Source organism: Lepidochelys kempii, chromosome 4 (assembly GCF_965140285.1).
Source record: "Lepidochelys kempii isolate rLepKem1 chromosome 4, rLepKem1.hap1, whole genome shotgun sequence".
Lineage (NCBI taxonomy): Eukaryota > Metazoa > Chordata > Testudines > Cheloniidae > Lepidochelys > Lepidochelys kempii.
This window is the reverse complement of record NC_136383.1, coordinates 93,135,736-93,162,201: the sequence shown is the minus strand read 5'-3', so window position 1 is coordinate 93,162,201 and position 26,466 is coordinate 93,135,736. Positions and strand designations below refer to the sequence as shown.

The 26,466-nt window shown below is 53.6% G+C and overlaps 1 protein-coding gene across 1 annotated transcript in view; it reads right to left on the bottom strand.

The window, feature by feature from the left end:
* GABRG1 (gamma-aminobutyric acid type A receptor subunit gamma1) overlaps positions 1-18,548 on the bottom strand; it is an 80,793-nt gene extending 62,245 nt beyond the window's left edge. Inside the window, exon 1 of the mRNA XM_073340106.1 lies at positions 17,754-18,548. Within this exon, the coding sequence (XP_073196207.1) occupies positions 17,754-17,854 (101 nt within the window). The 5' untranslated portion in view covers positions 17,855-18,548. The remainder of the gene's footprint in view (positions 1-17,753) is intronic.
* Positions 18,549-26,466: the final 7,918 nt, after the last annotated feature.

Genomic DNA, 26,466 nt, shown 5'->3' with positions numbered 1-26,466 from the left:
TCCAATGGAGGGACGGTACTGCCCTCCCGTGCTGCCACGTCTTCCCCAGCCGGTACCGGGGGATGGTACGCGCCTGCAGGCAAGGCAGAGGGCTCGGCATCAGTGCCCCCCTTTCTGGTCTTTCGGGGGGCTTCCGCATCGATGGAAAGGAGCAGAGCTCGAGCCCTCCATTTGCCCCACGTCCCCTGGACTAGGGCCCAGCCCTCCATGGCATCATCGGGGGGCCGACTAACAGGGGTCGGGTCGGGGGCAGGGACAATGGCTCAGGGACCATGGGAGACAGCGGTGGGACGGCATGAGGGAGGGAAGATTCCCCCTGGGACGGGCCCTTTCCCATGCTCAGCGGTATCCTTGCCGCACCCTCCTCTAGGGGCTCCGCCGGATTGCAGGCAGCTAAGGCGGAGCTCTCCCTTGGGCCCGAGCTGGAGCAGTGGTGGACTGAGGAGGAGGGGCAGCTTCAGGTGCCGGGCAGCCAGGGGTGCCGGCGATGACAGGGTCAGCGCCCCGCCGGAGCTCGGGGGTCCCGGATGCCCCTCCTTGCCGGACCAAGGGGCAGTCCCTCCGGACGTGCCCCATCGCCCGGCAGAGGTAGCACCGGGCCTCCCCTGTGGAATAGTGCACCCGGTAAGGGGCCCCCTGGTAGGGGACCAAGAATGACTCCTTGAGCACCTCTCCGTCACACATTGCCGGCGGCAGTTGAAGCTGCCCCTGCCAGCGGAACGAGAGGACGTGATGGAGGGAGGGGTCTTTGCAGCCCAGTGGGAGAGGGCTGACAATGGAGATGGGTTTCCCCAGGGTAGAGAGGGCAGGTAACAAGGCGGCATTGGGAAGAAAGGGAAGGACAGAGGTCAGGACCAGGCAGGCGCCCAAGACCTCTAGCAGCTTTAGGGGGACAAACACGCCCCCCACCACCAAGCCCTTCTCCACTGCCTCCTGGGCGGCAGCCTCCGATGCTAAAAAGAAGAAGACCTTTCCGTACATTTTGGAGGCTGCCACAATGGCCGTGGGCCCCACCACCCTCACCAACGCCTGCACGTAGGTCTCCACGTGGGGCGAGGCAGGCACCAGAAGGCAACGGACACCGTGCTTCCTGGTCAAGGTCGGGAAGGGGCCCTGGCCGCTATTGATGGTAGCGGAGGCGGTGAGTGGGAAAGATCATGTAGCGGCAGGCGGGGGGGGCTGCCGCCACCTGGGCGTACACCCTGGGGGCCGGGGCACCCACAGAGCTGGTGGAGGGAACAGCGGGGAGGGATGCCGCAGCCAGTGGTGGGGCCACGGCAGTGGGGGCAGCCCCTGCCATGGAGGGCTTAGACTTTTTTGCAGGGCCCTTACCCTTCTTTTTACCCTGGTCCTTCCTGCCGGCTGGGAGGGCTTCCCCAGGGTCGGAGGATGGACTAGGGGGCAGGTTCCAAGCCACACCCCCTGTGTCCCCACAAACAGTCAAAACTCCCACCACAAGAGCACAGTTCAAAAGTTACTCGGTCTTAAAAGCCCCCTCCACAGCGGTCTGTAGAGTCCCTGTGCACTCCCCCAGCAGCAGATGGCCTCTTCTTCTCCTCCTCGGGGCTCCAGCAGCTCCACGCAGCAAATGCAGCAGCTCCAGGCCACAGTCCAGTGGACAGGCAGACAGAAATGACCCCTCACAGGTGGTGGTGGTGGTAGTACGGTCCACAGCAGCAACGGCCAGGCCTGGAGTCCCTCATTCCCCTCCTCTGGGGAGCGGGCCAGCAGCCACCCCCCACCCACCAAGGGGCTGGAGTAGCAGCAACCAAGGGTGGGGGTGGTGGTCCAGCGGCTAGCCAGCAACCAGGTAGCAGAGAAGTGGGGGTCGGGGTATGGTGTCTGGCCCAGCCAGGGGAGCAGCTGCAGTAGCAGCAAAAGCCCAAGGCCTAGCAGCAGTCTCTCTCCTCCCTCTAGGCCAGTTGGGCTCAATAGAGTAGTCGTATTGGAATCCAGAAAGTGGGCGGGCAAAGCCCCCCCCCCCCCCAGCCTAAGGGGGGGAGTCCACAGGACCTGGAAAACCAAATAATTGCGGGGGACAACTAATGAACAACAGGGACGGGAGTGCGGTCAAAGGGTCAAATGAAGGGAACCAGATGGGGATGAGGTAGTCTTATTGGGATCCAGAAAGTGGGCGGGCAAAGCTCGCCCACTGCTAAAGGATCCCCCCCAGCCTAAGGGGGGGTCTACAGGACCTGGGAAGCCAAATAATTACGGGGGACAACTAATGAAGAACAGGGACGGGAGTGCGGTCAAAGGGTCAAATGAAGGGAACCAGATGGGGATGGGGTAGTCGTATTGGGATCCAGGAAGTGGGCGGCCGAAGCTCACCCACTGCTAAAGGATCCCCCCCCAGCCTAAGGGGGAAATCCACAGGACCAGGGAAGCCAAATAATTACGGGGGACAACTAATGAAAAACGGGGACGGGAGTGCAGTCAAAGGGTCAAACGAAGGGAACCGGACGGGGACACCGAGCAGAGAACCCCGGACAGCGCCCACTGCTCCTCAAAGGCGTCAAGGGAGTCAGTAGACGCCGCCCAGAGGAACTCTGCCCAGAGGCGTGAACGGACAGAGGATCGGAAATAGGCCCCGCAGTCGCAGGAGACTCCATCGGCCAACCTCCTCACCCTGGTTTTATAGATGGCCACTTTAGCCAGGGCCAGGAGGAGGTTGACCAGGAGGTCCCGCAACTTAGTGAGGCCATGGACAGGGAGTGCATAGATGAGAAGGTGAGGAGAAAAGTGCAACCAAAACCTTAACAAAATATTGGTGAGGAGCTGGAATAGGGGCTGCAACCTGGCGCACTCCAGATAGACGTGCGCCAGGGTTTCCCTCACGCTGCAAAGGGGCAGGTGTCCAGGATTGGGGTAAACCGCACCAAGTACACGCCCGTGCTCACGGCCCCGTGAAGGAGTTGCCAACTGATATCCCCAGCAGGCCTCGGGACTAAGGTGGAATAGAGGCTGGCCCATCGGGGCTCCTCACCCTCTAGAGGTGGCAAAAGGTCCCACCACTTAGTGTCAGGGCGGGACGCGAGAGTGAGGACATGAAAGGCGTGGAGCACGAGCGTGTAGAGATGTTGTTTTGGTGCGGTCTGGAACCGGACCGGCTGCAGCTCGCGCAGCCAGCTCACGGTGAAGAGGTGGGGGGGTCGGTCGGGTCCACGGGGCAGGGGCCCGATGAAAAGGTCTGGAGGGCCTGGGGGGGAGGGTGGGTGGGGTGCGCCCTCTCGCAGGACCCGGTCGAGGTAAACCCAAGCAGCGGGTGGCAAAGCGGCCCTTACCTCCTGAAGTACGCACAGGGCAGTACGAGGTCTGGAGAGCCCCATGCGCTGAGCGAGCATCAGGGGATCCAGCCAGTCTCCCCGCTCGTAGTCCAGGAGGTCTCCGACTCTGGTGACTTCTGCCAGGACCAACCTCTGGCGCACCGAGGGGGACTCCGCTGCCTGCACACGGAGGTGGGGGTTGTGTAGCAGGGGCTCCGCGAGGAGATCTTCCCCCACGGAGGCCTCCACGGATCTGGTCGCTGCAAACAGTTTCCAGGTCCGGAGGAGGTCCTGGTAGAAGACCGGCAGCCCGGAGAGGTCTCGCGGAAGACCCCTCGGATGGAGGTTGTGGCGGTTCAATGACAAGACAGAACACAGCTTTTAGCAAGCAAACGGCTGGTCTGCTAACAGGCTTCTGCCTGTCAGCATTCCACCTTCCCCTTTATTCTTTCTCTCCCCCCGCGCATTACATTCTCCAACAGATAAAAGGAATACACTGGCTTTGTTTAACATTCTTATTTACCAGTTTCTGTCTACCACATTCCTCGCTCTCAGTCCTTGAGTCCAGTCCTGGGAGGCTTCCCATGGTTCATGTCATCTGGGTGAGATTCCAAGGTTCATGCCCTTGAGAAGAGCTGTGTGTGCACAGCTCCTATACCACACTCCGGGTGTGCCCTGAATGTTACCAAGCGCATGAACCTTGTATGAATCCTACAGGAGATAAAGGAGCTGCCGGTCATATAGGAGCCCTCGGAGGTGGCGCAGGAAGGCGTACGCCAATATGCTCCACGCCGGACTACCTGCATCATAAAGGAGCCTCTGCAGGGCCTGGAGGCGGAAGACATGGACCTAAGTGCGGAGACACTTCAGGCCCTGCCCTCCCTCCTCCAGGGGCAGATGGAGAACCCCTGCAGAGACCCAGTACAGTCCTGACCAGAAGAACTCCAGAATCAATTTCCGGAGGTTGGCCAGGAAATCCGGGGCCGGAACCAGGGTGTTGAGCTGGTACCAGAGCATGGAAAGGACTAGTTGATTGAGCACCAGTGCCTGCCCTCGAAAGGTCAGACACCGGAGCAGTCCTGTCCATCTCCGGAGTTCTACCACCCTGTCCTCTAAACCGTGCCAGTTCTCCAGAAGAGACGGATGCGTGGCAGAAAGGTAAACGCCGAGATAGAGCAGCGGACCCACGCTCCACCAGATGGCTTGAAGCGTGGCTGGGAAGGGGGCTCGCCTGCCGCCTGTCCCCTACCACCAAGCCAGAGCTCTTGACCCAGTTGACCCGGGCGGAGGAGGCTGCCGAGTACACAGCCTGGCAAGCCTCCACCCGCGCCAAATCGCCCGGGTCCTGGACCACGAGGAGCACATCGTCAGCATATGCTGACAGGACCAGCCGCAGCTCTGGCTCCCGTAGCGCCAACCCCGTCAACCTCCTGCGGAGGAGACAGAGGAAGGGCTCGATCGCCAGAGCGTACAGCTGGCCCGAAAGGGGGCACCCCTGCCGTACTCCTCGCCCGAAGCTGACCGGTTCGGTCAGGGTCCAGTTGAGCCTGACCAGATACTCTGCGGAGGCGTACAGCACCTGGAGAAAACCCACAAACTGGGGAGCCAAGCTAAACGCTCGCAGAGTGCCCAGGAGGTACCCGTGATCCACCCTGTCGAACGCCTTCTCCTGATCCAGGGACAGAAGAGCGAACGACAGACCGTCCCTACACCCGAGTTCCAAAAGGTCCCGGACCAGATAGAGGTTGTCGAAGATGGTGTGGCCCAGGACGGTGTAGGTCTGGTCTGGGTGGATCACGTCCGCCAGCACGGACCCTAGCCGCAGCGAGATGGCTTTCGCTACAACCTTGTAGTCCGTGCTGAGGAGCGAGACGGGACGCCAATTTCGTAAATCGCGGAGGTCCCCCTTCTTTGGCAATAAGGCGAGCACGGCTCGCCTGCACGAAAGAGGGAGTCTGCAAAGACTCGGCCCAGACAGTAACTAAGTCTGGGCCGAGGACGTCCCAGAACACGCAGTAGAACTCCACGGTCAGCCCGTCCATGCCCGGAGATTTATCGGTGGGCATGCGGCGGAGGGCTTCCGAGAACTTGGCCAGAGTGAGAGGCAGCTCTAGCCGGTCTCGGTCGCCCGCGCTGACCGTCGGGAGTTCGTCCCAGAGCACTCTGCAAGCGTTAGGATCGGTCGGATCCGGGGAGAAAAGGCCTGCGTAGAAGGCCCTGGCCCTCCCGCACATCTCCACCGCGTCCGTGAGGGGGGTGCCGTCCTCTGCGAGGAGGCAAGTGATGTGCTTCTTGGCCCCCCTCTTTTTCTCCAGGGCGTAGAAGAAGCGGGAGCCGCGATCCATCTCCCGAAGGAGGCGGATGCGGGATCGAACAAAAGCGCCCCAGACCCGATGGTCCTCGAGGGCCCGGAGCTCCTCCCGCTTCTCCCGGCACGCTCCGCAGAGGGATGGATCCTCAGGGCTGGCGGCCAGACGCCTCTCCAGCTCGAAGACCTCCCGTTCCAGCTGCCCCATCGCCGCATCCCTCCGTCAGCTGGCGCCCCGGGTGTAGTCGCGGCAGAAGAGCCGGGCGCGCACCTTCCCTAGGTTCCACCACCGCCGCGCCGAGGGAAAGGCACGCCGCTGCCCTCGCCAGGCCAACCAGAACTCCCGGAAGGACGCCACGAAGCCCACGTCCTCCAGCAAGCTGTTATTAAAATGCCAATAGGTCGGCCCCGGCCTCTCCACACAGAGAGAGACCATCACAGTGGCCAGGTGATGATCGGAAAACGGGGCCGGCCGGATGCTGGAGGAGTGGGCCTGGGAGAGATGGAAGCATGACAAATAGATACGGTCCAACCGGGAGTGGCGCGCCCGACAGGCCTCCACCCGGACAAAGGTGAACGTCGAGGTGTCGTCCGGTTGGTGGTCGCGCCAGACGTCCACCAGGGAGTGATGGTCGACTATCTCCTGGAGGACGTCCGCGGCGGCCGGGCACTGCTCAGTCCCCGAGCGGTCTATTGAAGTCCCCGCCCAGGACCAGGCACTCGTGAGGATCCAAAGTGCCGAGGAAGGCGGACGCCTGCTGAAAGAAGCGTAGCCGCTCCGGGCCCGATGTTGGGGCATAGATGTTGAAGAGATTGACCACAAGCCCCTCCAAACGGACCCGGAGGTGCAGCAGGCAGCCCGACACAGCCTCGGCGACCCCCAGCACCTCGGGCCGTAGGTCGGGGGAGAACAGGGTCACCACTCCAGCCGTACAAACTGTGAGATGGCTAAAGTAGACCCTGTCCCCCCATTCCAGCCGCCAGCTAGCTTCGTCGGCCGGATCCGTATGGGTCTCCTGCAGGAAAATCACAGAGTACCCCCACTCCCGAAGGAAGGAGACCACCTGGCACCTGTGGAGACCCATCCTACAGCCCCTGGTGTTTAACGTGATGATGGTAAGAAGTTCCATAAGGAGGGCTGGGGGGGGATCCTCACCCAATGGGCCGCGCAACAATCCGTGACCTACCCCGTAGGTAATTAGGGAGTCACGGAAGAGGCGGATCCGCTGGTAAGTCGCGGCAGCCTGCTTCCCGGTCCTTTTACCCTCCCCCATGAGGGCCCTCGCGGCCCGGAGGATGAGATGGAAATCCCCCCAGCGCTGCAGGGCGAGCTGCACCTTATTATGGGAGCCCCGGACGTCCTCAAGGAACTCCTGCAGCTCCTCCCGCAGCGTATGGTGGGCCAGGGCCACTAGCCCCCGGCTGTCCTCCGGAGGGACTGCTGACACAGCCCCATGGCCCACCAAAACGGGCAGGCAAGGGGCAGACCCCCGACGTAGCGCCCGATGGGCTGGCGCCACGCGGCCCCCCTCAAACCCTGGCTCGAGTGGGGGCGGCGGAGGGAAGGTAGCAGCCCCTAGCGAGTCGGGACTAGGGAAAACAGAAGCCGCTCCCTGGGGGCTATCCTCTAGGAGTGAGGAGATGACGGCCCCAGGGACGGCAGTGACAACACGGGAGGTGGGGGGAACAGGGGCGGGGTTGACATCAGGGGCAGGGCAGGGATTCAGAATAAGGGCAAGGCAGGGGTTGGGTGCAGAGCCAGGGAGAGGAGCATAGGTAGGATCCTGGGCCCCAGGAGCCAAGCTGTTGGAAATGGCCCCTCTCGATCAGGCTCTGGGAGGTGAGGGTGGGGCAGGGGGCCCTCCATGATGCTGGGCTCTGGCACCACGGCCGGCAGAGTAGCCACAGCACCGTCAGTGGGGTCCCTGCCCGGGAAGGAGGTCAGTCGCTCCACGTCCTCGAGGGGCAACCCATGGTGCTCGGGTCCCAGCCGCAGAGCACCAGCAGTCGCCTCGGTGGACTTGGCGGCTAACACCGAGCTGCCACCCACTGCCGAGCAGATGGAGGAGCCCTGGGAACCCTCGGAGGCGGGAGCAAAGGTAGCTATTAGGGGAAGGGGACATGGGGAAGGCGGGGCCGGGGTGAGGTCGCTCAGATCAAGGCCTGTTAGCAGTGGGTCGTTCTCCCCCTGGGTGACTGGGGTCAGACCCAGGGCCTCGATATCCTCGTATATGGAGGGGAGCTCTCCTTCCGCCACCCCGGAGGTCTCCCCGCTAGTGCCCGGAGCGACACTCGCCCCGAGGCTCACAGGGGTTGTGGATGGTAACGGGGCAGGTGGGGCTCCATCGGGGTCCTTAGAAGGAAGGGACTCTAAGGGAGGGACGATACTGCCCTTCCGTGCTGCCATGTCTTCCCCAGCCAGTACCAGGGGCTGGTATGCGCTCACAGACAAGGCAGAGGGCTCGGCATTGGCGCCCCCCCTTCTGGTCTTCCGGGGGGCTTCCGCATCGGTGGAAAGGAGTGGAGCTCGAGCCTTCCGCTTGCCCCGCTTCCCCTGGACTAGGGCCCAGCCCTCCATGGCATCATCGGGGGGCTGGCTAACAGGGGTCGGGTCAGGGGGCAAGGATGATGGCTCAGGGACCGTGGGAGGCAGCGGTGGGGCGGAATAAGGGAGGGAAGAGTCCCCCTGAGGCGGGCCCTCTCCCACGCTTGGCAGCATCCCTGCCGCACCCTCCTCTGGGGGTCCCGCCGAATTGCAGGCAGCAGAGGCGGGGCTCTCCCGCTCGTCTGGGCGTGCTGCGGGGAGCGCCCCTCGGGCCCGAGCAGGAGCAGTGATGGACTGAGTGGGAGGAGGGGCGTCTTCGGGCACCGGGCAGCCAGGGGCGCCAGCGATGACGGGGCCAGCGCCCTGCCAGGGCTCGGGGGTCCCGGATGCCAAGGGGCCGTCCCTCTGGATGTGCCCCATTGCCCGGCAGAGGTAGCACCGGGCCTCCCCCGTGGAATAATGCACCCGGTAGTGGGCCCCCTGGTAGGGGATCAAAAAGGACCCCTCAAGCGCCTCTCCATCACGCGCCGCCGGTGGCAGTTGCAGCTGCACTTGCCGGCGGAACAAAAGGACGTGACGGAGGGCGGGGTCCTTGCAGCCCAAGGAGAGAGGGCTCAAAACAGAGATGGGCTTCCCCAGGGTAGAGAGGGCAGGTAACAGGGCGGCATTGGGAAGGAAGGGAGGGATGGAAGTCAGGACCAGGCGGACGCCCAGGTCATCCAGCGGCTCGAGGGGGACGAACACGCCCCCCACCGCCAGGCCCTTCTCCGCCGCCTCCTGGGCGGCGGCCTCCGATGCCAGGAAGAAGACTACCTTCCCGTACATTTTGGAGGCCGCCACAATGGCCGTGGGCCCCACCGCCCTCGCCAACGCCGGCACGTACGTCTCCACGTGGGGCGAGGCGGGCACCAGGAGGCAACAGACGCCGTGCTTTCTGGTCATGGTGGGAAAGGGGCCCTGGTCGCTATAGCTGGTAGCGGAGGCGGCGGATGGGAGAGATGACGTAGCAGCAGGCGGGGGGGCTGCCGCCACCTGGGCGTACGCCCTGGGGGCCGGGGGAGGGACACCCACAGAGCTGGTGGAAGGGGCAGCGGGGTGGGAGGCTGCGGCCGATGACGGGGCGGCGGCAGTGAGGGCAGTCCCTGCCATGGAGGGCCTGGACTTTTTAGCAGGGCTCTTCCCCTTCTTCCTACCCTGGCCCTTCCCGCTGGCTGGGGGGGGCTCCCCCAGAATCTAAGGGGGGAGGGACGTGGCAGCAATGGAGGTCGCCCCGGTGCCCGCCGCTGCCGGCGCCCCAGCGGGGGCGGTGACAGGTGGTTTGGCAGCGGCGGCTGAGGTAGAGGCTCGGGGCGGTGACGGAGGGGCAGGCGGGGGAGGGATATCTAGGGCTACTGGAGGGGCCCCACCCGTCGTATTCCCCATCATAATGATCAGGGAGGGAAGGACACCAGAAAGAGGAGGGGAAAGGGGAGGCAGGTCAACCACTCCTCCCCGCTAGGCTGCAGGCAGGGGAGGAGGGCACCAAAGGGGATGGGCTGGACAGGGGGGCTTTCGAGGGCTTGTGGGGGACAGTCACTGACTCGGAGTAGAAAACTGGCTCCTCTAGCTGCACTAGGGGAGGGGGGTCATAACAACATTTGGGGAGTGCAGTGAGATCGGGGCAAACTCAAACAGGGGAAGGGCACAAGCGCATGGGAGGGGGCATGGGCGCACTGAATAAGGGGCCAATCAGGGCAGAGGTATCACATGGGGAGGGGGGAGAACCAGGCTGGAGGCAGGACAGGGAACCTAGGGGCTGACTTCAGAGGCAAGGGCGGGGCAAACAAGCAAGGGCTGCAGAGGGAGAAGGACGGGGCAGGCAAACAAACTGAAGCCAGCAAGGTGCTGGGGTAAGGGGAAGGGCAAAAAGGCTGCAAGGGGAAAAATGGGGCAGGGAGCCAGGGACAAAGCTGGGGGCTGTTACAGGGGGTCAGTCCAGGATGGGGCGGGGGGGCACGTGGGGTACAGGAGTCTGGTCTATTGGGATCCAGGAAGTGGGCAGGCGGAGCTCGTCCACTACGAAAGGAGCCCCCCCCCCAGCCTAAGGGGGAGATCCACAGGGCCTGGAGAGCCAACTAATTACGAGGAACAACTAATGAAAAACAGGGACGGGAGTGCAGTCAAAGGGTCAAACGAAGGGAACCGGACGGGGACACCGAGCAGAGAACCCCGGACAGCACCCACTGCTCCTCAAAGGCGTCAAGGGAGTCGGTGGACACCGCCCAGAGGAAATCCGCTCGGAGGCGTGAACGGACAGAGGATCGGAAATAGGCCCCGCAGTCGCAGGAGACTCCATCGGCCAACCTCCTCACCCTGGTTTTATAGATGGCCACTTTAGCCAGGGTCAGGAGGAGGTTGACCAGGAGGTCCCGCAACTTAGTGAGGCCACGGACAGGGAGTGCATAGATGAGAAGGTGAGGAGAAAAGTGCAACCAAAACCGTAACAAAAGATTGGTGAGGAGCCGGAATAGGGGCTGCAACCTGGCGCACTCCAGATAGACGTGTGCCAGGGTTTCCCTCACGCCGCAAAAGGGGCAGGTGTCCGGAATCGGGGTGAACCGCGCCAAATACACGCCCATGCTCACAGCCCCGTGAAGGAGCCGCCAACTGATATCCCCGGCGGGCCTCGGCACTAAGGTGGAATAGAGGCTGGCCCACCGGGGCTCCTCGCCCTCTAGAGGTGGCAGGAGGTCCCGCCACTTAGTGTCAGGGCGGGACGCGAGGGTGAGGACATGAAGGGTGTGGAGCACGAGCGTGTAGAGATGTCGTTTTGGCGCGGTCTGAAACCGGACCGGCTGCAGCTCGCGCAGCCGGCTCACGGTAAAGGGGCGGGGGGGGTCGGTCGGGTCCACGGGGCAGGGGCCCGATGAAAAGGTCCGGAGGGCCTGGGGTGGAGGGTGGGCAGGGCACGCCCTCTCGCAGGACCCGGTCGAGGTAAACCCGAGCAGCGGGCGGCAAAGCGGCGCTCACCTCCTGAAGTACGCGCAGGGCAGTACGAGGTCTGGAGAGCCCCATGTGCTGAGCGAGCGTCAGGGGATCCAGCCAGTCACCCCGGTCGTAGTCCAGGAGGTCTCCGACTCTGGTGACTTCCGCCAGGACCAACCTCTGGCGCACCGAGGGGGACTCCGCCGCCTGCACACGGAGCTGGGGGTTGTGTAGCAGGGGTTCCGCGAGGAGGTCTGCCCCCACGGAGGCCGCCACGGACCTGGTCGCTGCGAACAGTTTCCAGGTCCGGAGGAGGTCCTGGTAGAAGACCGGCAGCCCGGAGAGGTCTCGCGGAAGACCCCTCGGGTGGAGATAAAGGAGCTGCCGGTCATATTGGAGCCCTCGGAGGCGGCGCAGGAAGGCGTGCGCTAATGCGCTCCACGCCGGACTACCTGCACCATAAAGGAGCCTCTGCAGGGCCTGGAGGCGGAAGACATGGACCTGAGTGTGGAGACACTTCAGACCCTGCCCTCCCTCCTCCAGGGGCAGATGGAGAACCCCTGCAGAGACCCAGTGCAGTCCTGACCAGAAGAACTCAAGAATCAATTTCTGGAGGTTGGCCAGGAAATCCGGAGCCGGAACCAGGGTGTTGAGCCGGTACCAGAGCATGGACAGGACCAGTTGGTTGAGCACCAGTGCCCGCCCTCGAAAGGACAGACACCGGAGCAGTCCCGTCCATCTCCGGAGCCGCTCTACCACCCTGCCCTCTAAACCGTGCCAGTTCTCCGGCGGAGACGGATGCGTGGCAGAAAGGTAAACGCCGAGATAGAGCAGCGGACCCACGCTCCACCGGATGGCTTGAAGCGCGGGTGGGAGGGAGCTCGCCTGCTGCCAGTCCCCTACCACCAAGCCAGAGATCTTGACCCAGTTGACCCGGGCAGAGGAGGCTGCCGAGTACACAGCCTGGCAAGCCTCCACCCGCGCCAAGTCGCCCGGGTCCTGGACCACGAGGAGTACATCGTCGGCGTATGCCGACAGGACCAACCGCAGCTCCGGCTCCCGTAGCGCCAACCCCGTCAACCTCCTGCGGAGGAGACAGAGGAAGGGCTCGATCGCCAGAGCGTACAGCTGGCCCGAAAGGGGGCACCCCTGCCGTACTCCCCGCCCGAAGCTGACCGGTTCGGTCAGGGTCCAGTTGAGCCTGACCAGACACTCCGCGGAGGCGTACAGCACCTGGAGAAAGCCCACAAACTGGGGAGCCAAGCCGAACGCTCGCAGAGTGCCCAGGAGATACCCGTGATCCACCCTGTCGAACGCCTTCTCCTGATCCAGGGACAGGAGGGCGAACGACAGACCGTGCCTACACCCGAGTTCCAAAAGGTCCCGGACCAGATAGAGGTTGTCGAAGATGGTGCGGCCTGGGACGGTGTAGGTCTGGTCTGGGTGGATCACGTCCGCCAGCACGGACCCCAGCCGCAGCGAGATGGCTTTCGCTACGACCTTATAGTCCGTGCTGAGGAGCGAGACGGGACGCCAATTCCGTAAATCGCGGAGGTCCCCCTTCTTTGGCAATAAGACGAGCACGGCTCGCCTGCACAAAAGAGGGAGGACCCCGCCCTGCAAAGACTCGGCCCAGACAGTAACTAAGTCTGGGCCGAGGACGTCCCAGAACGCGCGGTAGAACTCCACGGTCAGCCCGTCCATGCCCGGAGATTTATTGGTGGGCATGCAGCGGAGGGCTTCCGAGAACTCGGCCAGAGCGAGAGGCAGCTCTAGCCGGTCTCGGTCGCCCGCGCTGACCGTCGGGAGTTCATCCCAGAGCACTCTGCAAGCGTTAGGATCGATCGGACCCAGGGAGAAAAGGTCTGCGTAGAAGGCCCTGGCCCTCGCACATCTCCACCGGATCCGTGAGGGGGGTGCCGTCCTCTGCGAGGAGGCAAGTGATGTGCTTCTTGGCCCCCCCTCTTTTTCTCCAGGGCGTAGAAGAAGCGGGAGCCGCGATCCATCTCCCGAAGGAGGCGGATGCGGGATCGAACAAAAGCGCCCCGGGCCCGATGGTCCTCGAGGGCCCGGAGCTCCTCCCGCTTCTCCCGGCACGCTCCGCAGAGGGATGGATCCTCAGGGCTGGCGGCCAGACGCCTCTCCAGCTCGAAGACCTCCCGTTCCAGCTGCCCCATCGCCGCATCCCTCCGTCGGCTGGCGCCCCGGGTGTAGTCGCGGCAGAAGAGCCGGGCGCGCACCTTCCCTAGGTCCCACCACCGCCGCGCCGAGGGAAAGGCATGCCGCTGCCCTCGCCAGGCCAACCAGAACTCCCGGAAGGACGCCACGAAGCCCACGTCCTCCAGCAAGCTGTTATTAAAATGCCAATAGGCCGGCCCCGGCCTCTCCGCACAGAGAGAGACCGTCACGGTGGCCAGGTGATGATCAGAAAACGGGGCCAGCCGGATGCTGGAGGAGTGGGCCTGGGAGAGATGGAAGCGTGACAAATAGATACGGTCCAACCGGGAGTGGCGCGCCCGATGGGCCTCCACCCGGACAAAGGTTGGGCGGGGAGGCACGTGGGGTACAGGAGTCTGGTAGAGGCAAATATACTGGCCACTGGATGAACAGGTTTCTGTTCCCTGAGTGACTTGAGCAGGGACTGCTCCAGGCTAATGAGAACACCCAACTCCAATTAACCTGCAAAGAGTCAGGTGAGGCTATTAAGGTAATGTGAACACCTGACTCTAATTAAGGCCCCTCTGATACTATAAAAGGGCTCACTCCAGTCAGGCTGAGGAGAGCCAGGGGAGAGGAAGTGTGGCTGAAGGGCTGGTTAATGAAGGCACCCTCAAGCCATCAGTAAGGGAGCCCTAAGGTATGGGTGAAGAAGAGAGAAGCGGGAGAGCTGTGGGGAACTGGCTCAGGGAAATGTAGCAACTCTGGCAGTGAATGGTCAGCAACCAACAGCTGTCACCATTAGGGTCCCTGATCCGGAACCTGGGGTAGAGGGTGGGCCTGAGTTCCCCCCAACCTGCCACTTCAGAAACACCTCCTGGGAGGGGAAGACAGGCCCCTGTCAGGACAGGAGTCTAAACTGTTCTGAAATAAGCCCCTAGGGACAACAGAGACTGTGGGACTTCTCTCACCAACCTCCTTGCTGGCTTATCACGAAAAGGGCTCAGTAGACTGTAACCCTGGCCCGAGAGAGAGAAGGGCTATGTGGAAGGTCACGGTGAGCCACTGAGGCTAGCATAAACCGCCTAGAAGTGCGGGACCCATGGGGACAAGGTCGGAGCTCTGCCACACTAACTATGTGCATTGGAGGCTGATCAACATATATTGCTTACGTGTAGTAAAAACTTATGTTTCTTTTCCATAAGGGTTTTATATTGTGTGTGTATTTAGAGCTTACTAATAAAAGAAAATTAGTTTTATTGGGTTATAGTCAAGGTTTTTGTGTCATGGTGATATGCATTAGTTTATAATTACTGTGTTTTTATATTTAGACAGCATAATAATTTTGATCTTATTACAAAACACAAGCATTTAAAAGTAAGTGACTGATAGGTAACTACAGTAGAGCCTCAGAGTTACAAACACCTTGGCAGAGATTGTTCATAACTCTGAAATGTTTGTAACGCTGAAAAAAATGTTATGGCTGTTTCAGAAGTTTACAACTGAGCACTGACTTAATACATCTTTGAAACTTTACTATGCAGAAGAAAAATGCTGATTTCCCTTACTTTTTTAATAGCTTACATTTACAGTACTGTATTTCCTTCTTTTTTGGGGGGGGCGGGGGCATCTCTGCTGCTTAATTGTGTATTTCTGGTTCCAAATGAGGTGTGTGATTGACTGGTTAGTTCATAACTCTCTGGTGCTTGTAACTCTGAGGTTCTACTGTATGTTGTTCCAGCACAACCACCATACAGCATAGAAAAAGCACCACAACCTTATCTTCACCCCAGTAAAGGTATCAACCATTCAACACCCCTTTCTTCAACCTGAGCATGTGTAATTTCAGAGAACTGTGCAGAAAGGACAGTAGGGGAGGGAGGTATGGTCTGTTTGGGTATACATATGCTGCAGTTAAACACAGTGGCTGGAGTTGCGTAAGATTTGGGGATCGGATGTTGGAAGGTTGGTATCTATAGGCAGAGTTAAGGTTGTGATGCATGTGCATCTCTAGGTGGTTGTCTAGATTAAAAGGTATGTTCTACTGGTACTCAACTTTTCATTTCCTTGCTTTTAGGTTTGCATTAAGTATGTTACTTAGAGCAGCCTTTATTAAGAGTGGGGGTTGTGGGTGTTTACACATACGAGCATACACATATAACAGAGAATGTCCAATTTAGGTCCTTTGAAGTCTGAGTGGTGTGAGAGGTGGGGACCTTGTATCGGAGTTTGGGGATCTCCCATCCTGAGCAATTTTTGGAAAGTATCTGCAGTTTGGGGCATTGTGGTCTATTCTGGAGGCAAATGTTGCATTTTAGAATGTTTTTTACTTAAAGGAAAAGCCATTTCTGACAGAGATTAGAACAGAATGCAGAGAAGCAGAAAATTTCCTCCCAACTTTCTTTCAACTGAGTGGCAGAATGTTAAGAAGGGGCTCTGGAAACTCCCACAAAGCTCCCTGTAGAACATCAGTGAGCTGTAACAAACTACACATCAGAGATTCAGTCTCTGGAAAACATCCATTTGTGGTCACTTGAAAAAGCTCTCAACAACAAATGTTACCAATTAGTCTCTGAATGAAAAGCAAGCCTGAAAACAGCTGATATCATACATATTTATATTGAAGGTTCCATTTTATCTGGGAAGAGATGGTGCAGCCCAGAATAAAATAATTCATCCAAGTGCATTTCTTCCTCTTATTGGAGGGTTCTTCATGAACTTATTTATAAATCTATTGCTAATTACATATATGATTAAAAATCCATACCTATTCCTCTAAACCTATCATACTTTATTTTTAATAAGTGAAAAATGAAATAACATCTGCAACTATTTTTAAGATGGCTCTTCCTGTCTTTGAAACTTAGTCTTTGAACAGATAAAATGAGCATATGTATTCTTTTCTCTCAAACCACTTGGTAATTTCCTTCACACCTGAGGCGTAACGTGTTCATTAAAAAACATTCTGCAGATGCACAGCTGTGCTGGTATCATTTCCATCAATGCCTTTGAAAAATGTTACCTTAATCTGACAAGAATTTTAAAAGAAACGGACCCTAATACATGCCTAAGAAAAGGGTAATCAGTGGTGTTTCTAACTGGGATCACACAGCAGTCCTCTGAAGATGAGAGATAAGCTAAAGATCTTCATACAGACTAAAATGTTCAGCGTCGGGGGGTCTAACTTTTAATGGATTTCTTACCATCCTAGATACTGCACATCTGATATATCTATGAATGATCATTTGATGCATATAGTTAAAGATAGACACACAGGGCAATATTCTATTGTACTATTATAGCTACTTAATATTTTTATTAATGCATAAAGTAAGGAATAAAAAATGTTACCTCTGAATTATTAAAGGAGTTGAAAGATAAAAAGAAAACAAAATCATTGTTACATCTTTCATGGACATTTATAAATGGCATATTGACAAGGTAGAAAATAATGTCTTCTTCAGAGCCTGTATGATCAGTCTTGTAAACTCCTGTTAAAGCTTGCATTTTCAGCTTCACAACTTCAACAGCACCTCAGAACCTACCCAGCTGTTCCACATGTGCACAATGGACCTGATCCTGATCCCATTACAGACAAAGGCAAAACTCCCATTGACTTCAATTGTGCAGGATCAGGACCTATGTCCTAAAGCCACGCAGATAGTACCAGAGTTTGGTGGAAAACTAAAATACGATATGCAGTTGACAATTTTTTGTACAAATATATTGGTTTATTTCTTTTGCAAATAAATGATCAAACTAAGTTATTTGCCAAATTATTTGTATTATTCATTTACATCAGAGTACTTTTCAGGTACAGGAACAGCAACCTGCCACTTGTCAGAAGACGAAGATTTATTTTTTATAAACTAAACCAAATAAAAAAATGCATAAAACTAATTGCCTAAGATGAAACTCTGATAACTTGCAGCCTGCATGGAACAATTTTTATTGTTGAGTATTAAGGTCCTCTTGGGAAACTGATGCTGGCAAATATGTACAAGCTCTGATAAATTCCCAACTGTACTGACTTCCACAGCCCCCATACAGTGAATATCGGGTGGTAAGAAAAATGCATTATTTTAAAGGAAGGGTAAGTTGAAGATCACTTACTGCAGCTAAACTGAAGCAGGGGCTCCACAAACGCTTCTTACTCAAATGACAAACATATCAAATAAAGTTTTACTTTAGCAATGTCGGATTCACTAGAGGTGGTTGCAGAGAGTCATTTGCAAAAGAGCTACAGTTTAGGTTAAGGTTTGTAACAACAATAGGGCACTCCCCTTCCTAGAGAACACAGTGCTCTCGGGCAGGTGAAAGTGATGCAAGTCCAAGCAGAAAGTGATCCGACAACAAACGTAAAGGAGGAGTTGGGTGATGGGGGCGGAGGGGAGTTGGACAGACTTACAATGGGCTGCTACTATGCAACGTCCCTAACCCAAAGCGATCAATAAAGGAGGGAGAGAGGCTGCTAAGCAGAGCCACTTCAGGTCCCCTTGTCACTTGTACTTACCAGTTCCCCAATCGCACGGTCAACAGCAGGAGCAGAAGCCTCATCCTGCTGCGGGGACTGCACAGAGGCCACGGGAAGGAGGGACGCCTCCATGAATCCATTGGCTTTAAGTCTCTCTTCTCTGGTTTTTTTACAAGTCACTCTCTAGTAGTTACTCTGCAATTTCGGCATCCCCCCAGCGCGTAGGAGCGAGAGGGAGAGAACCCCCCAGCCAGGTAGGATCCGACTCTAAAAGGACCATGCAACTTGGCCAATAAGCTCCTCAGGTTGCTCCATACATTATCTTAAAAAGTGCTGGACGAATCAAGTCCTCGCAGAGGTGGAGCTTCCTTACTAGAAGGGAAACATGCTCGGCAGACAGGTTGGCGTCTTTTTAAACGGGAGGCGAAATAAAAAGAAGCCACCCACAGAGGGCCTCGCACGAGGAGAAGGGTCCCTTCGGCGCTGCTTGATTGAGAGCCGGGGACGGGGGGAGCTAGGAGCTCCTCGCAGAGCTCGGCACCGCTGTAGAGGGAGGAAGTTGCAACTGCTTAATGATAAGGATTTAAAGCAAAACGGGACGGGGGCGGCCTGGGGCTGTCCGTTGCCGAGGGCAGCGCTCCCGGGGGCAGAGTGCCAGCTCGGGCCCACCCGCGGCGCGGGGGCTGAATGCGCTCCCCCAAAGGCAGAGCGCAAGGAAGCCAGTTGCTTTCAGCGCCCGGCTGGCGCAGCGGATCGCTGCATCCAGCCCCCCGCGCGCGCCCTTTGCAGGCCCCTTGCGGCGGCGAGGCTGCTCCCCCCTCCCCCGGCCCGCCGTGCTAGCCGAGGAGCGCGGAGCTCGAGCGCCTGTTGCCCGGGCGGTTGCTATGGGGCCGGGGAAAGCCGGGCCCTCGCGGCGGCGGAGCGCGCGGGTTGCCGCCGCTCCGGCTCTGCCCTGCGCGCTCAGGCCCTGCAGCCGGCCGGGGCGGGGGTTGCGCGGCTGGCTGCTGCCGCCCCGCAATGCGGGCACCTGCAGTTCCTCATCCGCCCCGCCTCTGGGGGCGCGACTCAGGGCAGGTCCGGCTGCGTGATGGGGATGAGGCTGGCACGGCCCTTCCTGCAGGAGTTTGGAAGATGCGGGACTGTCCCCGCTCAGGCTGCCCCCCCTCCCACCACCAAGTGAGTGATCCCCCGCCCAGGAGGCTCCATCGCCTTTGATCTCATCTGCAAACGTCTCTCTTCATCTCTCCTGCTGCTGCTATTGATTCGAGCTGTATGATTTAGAGGAAGAAGCCTGGCCAAGTTGCTGAAGAAAGGGGAGTGCTGGCATCTCGACTTCGCCCTCTCTTTGCTTCCCTTTCCCCAACACCTCTCCACCTCCTTTAATGAAGGGGGACCATATTATTTACCTGGCTGGAATATTGTGGGCCTTTACAAATATGAATCAGTGAAGAGCTTTGGGATGGAAAGTATTAAAGTATTCCAGGATGCAGGTGTATGAAAGTGACTAGGGATATTCAATGTGTTGAATACAGCACAAGGAAAATATAAGGTGGTGGGGGGGGTTGCTTTTCTTTTTTTTTAAACAAGTAGGGTGGGCTATGAGTGATTAAACAGATTGGAGATGAAGGCTCACTCCTGCAAAGATTTACACATTGGCTTCACTTTATACAGTGATTAGTCCCCCTGACTTTAATGAGATGGGTAAATATTTGCAGGAAAAGTCTAAATAAAAAATAAATTATGTTACAGCAAGTGTTGGTGTACTTTATTATTTATTTGCATTGTGTTCATGTTCAGAAGCTCCAATCTAGATTAGTTTTGCACAGTACAGAGCTTTACACGGTAGAGCTTAAATTTGAAACCGCTTTGAAATCAGTGTAGTTGCACCAGCTTCCAAGTCAACACAGAGTTATTTTATTTATTTATTTTTTAAAAAGTTGCCCTACTTCATTAGAGTGACCCATTTTAATCTTGATAATCTAAGTTAAATATTACTCAAAAGATGGAAAATATATTGAAGTGTAGTTCAATCTCCTTGCTACTGCTTATTTCAATATTGGCTAGTAGTGGGTTCTTCATTCTTGTCTCCTTCTGTAGGGTGGTGTTACTGTATTCTGAGAACTATATCTTCTTGAAGGATAAGAATTTTTACAATACACTTCAGACAGATGCAGTATATCAAGTGAAAAATTCAAAGACTTGAAGATAAGTAGCTGGACAGGCAGGTGATGGCAGAAAGTAGAGCCTCCAGGGAATGATGACACTGACTAGCATGAGCTCAGTCACCACAAAACATGTATTTGTTAATGAAAATGGATACAGAGAAGCTCCCCTCTTGGTTGTGTTGACTTCAAAGACAATTTTGCCCTGTGCAGCATGTACAGTACACCTGCTCTCATTTCCCAGCTAGGCTTATCTATGGATGGCACTGATGCACGCACACACTGTTTTCCAAGGGGCCTACAATCAATCATTTTACTTGGACCATTAAGGCTCTTGCTAATCCATAAAAATGTTATCCTACCCCCATGCTGTCATAACAGGAAACGGAGACACATTGTTAGTGGAGAAAATTTGTATGAAGTGTAAATAGATGAATATGAAGAGACTGCTGTACCTGTGCTGAGGCCCATGGACTTCAGTGCAGCTCCCTGAAGGCATAGCAGTCTGTGCATACTCAAGAAATGCCAAGCTCAGGCAAAGATTAGGACTACACTACTGTAGTATGTACCAAGAACAAACAACTAAAGTTGACAGTAAAAAAAAAAAAAAATGTACTTAGCACAGGTTTCATTTTCATCTGATTTGTAATTTTAAAATGGTATCTAAGGGAAGAAAAAGTTGAAACCAAAACCAATGAGATCACGCCAAAAAGGCAAGCAAGCAAACTTGATATGTGCTCCATTTGTCACAAAGATAAATGTAGATCAAGGTAGCTCCAAGCCTTAGCCTTCCTTCCTTGTACTGTCTTTGAAAAAGTAGAAACTAATCCTTCACTGAAACACCAGAAAGGAGGACAATCTATGATAAATTAAGTGAAAAGTGAAAGATTAAGAGGGCAAAGAGGGGTTTTGAAGAGTAAGTAGCTAAAGACATTTTAAAAAAAATCCTAAAAATGTCTTGCTGCTCATCAGAAACAGGAATCCTGAGAGATTGACAAAATGTACTGGAATACAAGTGAGCAAAAGAAACCATAGAGAAGAATAAGGAAATAAGAGAGGATGTTGGGAAAATACTTATTCCAGAACTAAAAAAATATGGAGGTTTTAGGGGTGATCCTTAGAATTTTAGGCCAAAGAGCATTGCCTCAGAAACAGGAAAACTGATTATGTCAACTGAAACCTAGAATTCTAAGACCCCCAGATGGTGTACTGGGGACAAACCAGCATGGCTTCTAATCTGTTAGAATTCTTCAGTCATGTCAATAAAGTAATGGATAAAGAAGAAGTCTTTCAAAAAGTCCATCACAAAAGTCTATTAAGGAAATTACACAGTCATAGGATGAAAGGTAAAATATTGTTATGAATTAGAAAGTGGCTAAGACACAAAGGATAGGAATAAATGGTCAAAGGTTAGCATAGCTAAAGTTAACGGTGTGGTGTCCCAAGGTTCTGTACTAGGATGGGTGTCAGTTAATCTATTTCTCATTGGCAAGGAAAACGGGGATTAGCAGTGATGTGGCAAAATTAGTGGGAGACACAAAGCTATATAGGTCAGTCAAAACTGAGAAGAAAGTGAGGAATTTCAGAGAAGGCTAACAAAAATGAGGTAAAGGGACAGCAAAATGGCAGATGAAGTTCCATGCTGGCCAGTGTAAGATGTCAGACGTCTTTTACTAAAACAAAAACAAAGTCAAGTCCAAAATATTATGGATGTGACGGGTTCGGTCACAGAGATCCCCTTGGGACTGTCGCCTGCTGTGCTGAAATTACCTCTGAGCCTGTTTTCCCTGCCAGCTTGGGACTCCAGAACCCTGCTTTGTTGAGCCAGACACTCTAGCCTGCTGCAACACAGACCCAGGATCTGGGCCACACCCGCAAAGTTACAGACTAACTAAAAATAGCTCAGCAGTTTACCTGTCTCCAGCACCCAGACACCCAGCTCCCAATGGGAGCCAAACCCCAAATAAATCTGTTTTACTCTTGTCAAGGTTCCTTCCCCACTCTGAACTGTAGGGTACAGATCTAGGGACCTGCATGAAAACCTCCTAAGCTTACTTTCACCAGCTTAGGTTAAAATTTCCCCAAGGTACAAATTAATTTTATCCTTTGCCCCTGGATCCACTGCCACCACCAAACTTTAACTGGGTTTACTAGGAAACGTAGTTTGGACATGTCTTTCCCCCCAAAATCCTCCCAACCCTTGCACCCCACTTCCTGGGGAAGGTTAGGTAAAAATCCTCACCAATTTGCATAGGTGACCACAGACCCAAACCCTTGGATCTTAGAACAACGAAAAAACAGTTTTCTTATAAGAAGACATTTAATAGAAGTAAAGGAATCACCTCTGTAAAATCAGGATGGTAGATACCTTACAGGGTAATTAGATTCAAAACATAGAGAATCCCTCTAGGCAAAACCTTAAGTTACAAAAAAGACACACAGACAGAGATAGTCATTCTATTCAGCACAATTCTTTTCTCAGCCATTTAAAGAAATCATAATCTAACACATACCTAGCTAGATTACTTACTAAAAGTTCTAAGACTCCATTCCTGGTCTATCCCCGGCAAAAGCAGCATACAGACAGACCCAGACCCTTTGTTTCTCTCCCTCCTCCCAGCTTTTGAAAGTATCTTGTCTCCTCATTGGTCATTTTGGTCAGGTGCCAGCGAGGTTACCTTTAGCTTCTTAACCCTTTACAGGTGAGAGGATTTTTCCTCTGGCCAGGAGGGATTTTAAAGGGGTTTACCCTTCCCTTTATATTTATGACAACTCTGTATAAAGCGTATACAGGGTAAATTCGTAAATTGTTCGCCCTCTATATCACTGACAGCTGTGCATCTGTCTCTGTTCACTCTCCCAGGTATTAATAACTTACAATGGGTTTATTAATAAACAAAAGTGATTTTATTAAATATAAAAAGTAGGATTTAAGTAGTTTCAAGTAATAACAGCCAAGACAAGGTAAGTCACAAAGTAAAATAAAACAAAACATGCAAATCTAAGGCTAATACATTAAGAAACTGATTACAGGTAATCTCACCCTCAAAGATGTTCCAATAAGGTTCTTTCACAGACTAGACCCCGTCCTAGTCTGGGCCCAATCCTTTACCCTTGTACAGTCTTCGTTAGATCCAGCAGACATCTCAGGTGATAAGCAGGAGTTCTCATGACTGGCAGCCCCTTTTGTCCTGATCCACCCCCTTTTATAGCTTTGGCACAAGGGGGAATCTTGTCTCTACTTGTCCCCACCCTCGCCTCATCAATGGAAAAAGTACAAGGATTAAGATGGATTCCAGCATCATATGACACGGCCACATGTCAATGTAAGCCCACACGTATACAGGAAGGTGTGCAGGTAAATAAACCATTTACAACGAATTGTCCTAGTCAATGGGAGCCATCAAGATTCTAAATCACCATTAATGGCCCACACTTTGCAAAATTATAATAGGACCTCAGAGTTATACTTCGTGTTTCTAGCTTCAGATAAAAGAATGATACATGCATACAAATAGGACGAATATATTAAGTAGGTTATAACCTTTGTTGTAATACCTGACAAGAGACCTTTTGCATAAAGCATATTCCAGTTACATCATATTCACACTCATGAGCATATTTCCATAAAACATGGAATGCAATGTCACAGCGGGCAAGTTGGCAGTTCCAAGCAAGAACCCAAGGAGGTTGAGAGGAAACTTGGTTCACACCAGATAGCTCTGTTTCTGGGAGATGTTTGCATCCTCATACCATAGAATGGGCAAGTGTTTTGAGTGCCCAAAATCAGATTCCCCAAGATCTGTGGAGTCCAGGGCCACCCACCCGGATGGCCTAATTCCTCTGCAGTGTAACCTGATTTTTCCACAATCCATAGCAGCATTGATCCATAAACCATTGCTCCTGAAACCTGTTTACATCAAAGGGAGATAAATAAATCCATATTTAGGCTCAGCATTATTTTACAGGTTTCAGAGTAACAGCCGTGTTAGTCTGTATTCGCAAAAAGAAAAGGAGTACTTGTGGCACCTTAGAGACTAACCAATTTATTAGAGCATAAGCTTTCGTGAGCTACAGCTCACTTCATGCATCTGATGAAGTGAGCTGTAGCTCACGAAAGCTTATGCTCTAATAAATTGGTTAGTCTCTAAGGTGCCACAAGTACTCCTTTTCTTTTTGCATTATTTTACATAGTGCCTCCCCACAGGCTTCCAGGGAAATGGTACTATGGACACTGTCCACTCCTCCTAGTTTAGGTAATTATTTTGTCTTGTCTCTCATGTCACCTTTATGTCTGCCTTCTCATAGTGCATATGATTCACTTTTTATCCTAGCTACTCTTGAAAGGGATCGTCTCTTAAGTGCTTTTTAAAAGTCAGGGATCATGAGGGCTGTTTTGTTTCATTTCCCCTACATGCACACATGCCTCTCTCCTTGGTATTGTTTATCTCTTTTAAAATTAGTAAGTGTTGCTATAATCATACTGTTGGTAATCATTTTAATGATTAACGTGAGTGAGGCAATTAATGTATCGGATGGAATCTTAATTAAAAAGGGTATTTAGCTCTGGGAAATGAAAGTTTTATATAAATTATTTTCTATTAAAATGTTGACTATTTGGCTGAACGTAATTGTTTCATGTTTTGATCATAATATGAATGCTGTGTCAAAGTGATGTGGTTTTTACAATCTATCTTCTATGCCCTTCATACCGAAATTCTGCCCACCTCATTTTTACAATTACACTTCAAAATGTCAGTGCCATATTTTAATAAGAAAGGTCAATATTCTTCAGAGGGTTTTTTTACAGCTATTAAAGCAGTATTAGGGCCACCACAATGCATTATTTCTTTAATATTTCATATACAATAAATGTTCATGTATGTTTGAACATGAATTATATATTTAATGCCACTTTGCTGGATCCATCCAACAGCTTATTTGTGCACCACGTTTTCAAAAAACACACTACTGCACATGCATTTGTGCCTGCCCAACCTATGAGCACAATACACATGTATGTTAGGTTACACATGTATGTTAGGTTCCTGCAGACACATTTTGCCAGCTAGCGGGGTAGGGATATGAAAATACTTGCTATGTACATTCACACTGGAAATCTGTGTGTGTCACTTCACCAGGATATGTTTACAGAATGGCACAGACTTAACTTTTGAAAATATGGCTGTAACAGTTGTCAAACATATGAAACCCTCTTAGATGCATCACCATGCCTCATTCTTCTCTTCCCCATGTCCATTCTGAAAATGGCAATGGATCATAGAGGCCTTTGGGTCTGCACCTAATGCCAGAGTATTGCACTATGCACCTGCTGCCATTTTGCTAGTTCATGCTGAAAATACTACTGTTTGCAAAGCTGAAACGGAATAGGAATAGTCATAGGCCAAGTAATGGCAGTCGCACCTCCTGTGCATTGAAAATGCCATTGTTGCCCAAGCACTGCCTCCTGGTTGTGGAAAACATTGTGCATCTAGTGTGTGTTTGTATGGGATATAACTGGCCTTCTGAAAATGCCATGCACCTGGACTGCGAGCTATGTGCTGCTTTTGGTGCAGATAACTTTGAAAAAAATCTAACTCTGGGGCAACATAGCACTAGTAGGTTGGAGTCTCAGTACTGGGACCCGTTTTTATTTAATGGCTTTGAGAGCCATTGGCAGTCTGTGTTCCCCACCCCCACGTCAATCCTGCAGTATCACGGTAAGGAACATATAACTTGGTGAGGGCTGGGACAGGGTGAGGGAGGGTTGTCTGCAGGTGGCAGAGAGAACAAGGATCAACCAGAGAGCAAGGAGACATGTTCAACAATTTAGTCATACAGCAGCTGGCAGAGAGAGGAGAGATATATAGGTGTGTATGTCAGGCACAAGCAAGGAGGCAACCCTCTCCCCCTCACATGCATCAGCCCCTTCAGAATTTCCTTGGCCTTGTCAAGCAGGTCTGTATCCAGAAGCATATCTCAATTGGGTTTCCATTATTTCTCACCATGACAAAGGAATCAGTGTCTGTCATAGTCACCAGATCCTGAGACCAGGATCCTTTCGGTGGGCCATTACCCAAACCACAGGTGTCAGTCAATCCTTGGACTTTGTTGATTTCCCCATGAGATTCTGTGAGATCACTAGTTTCCTCATCAGTATCTGGAGCAATGGATGAGACTCACATTAATCCTAGGACCCCCAGCTGACAGGCTTCTACAGAAACAGAAAAAGGACCTGTTCTGTAATTATGATGGCTGTGTACAATGCTTGCCTGGTATTCGTGGAAGTGGTAACCAGCTATCCAGGCTGTCTCCTCAACATATATAACCGGTCCAGCTCAGGTCTGTCTTCAATGGAGAATTTTTGGAGGGCTAGTTGTTACATAAGAAGTGATGCATGGGGTTTTTCCCTGCCTTCCCACCACCTGCCACTGGACTACTATCCCACTATCAGCAGCTCCCATTCTGCCCCCAGCCCCTATTCCTACACTGTCTATTTCACATACTAAACCATGGGCTTCATTATCCCGACAGCTGATCTCATATGATTTCTTATCCTCACAAGAGACAGAGGATACCCTGTCTGACCA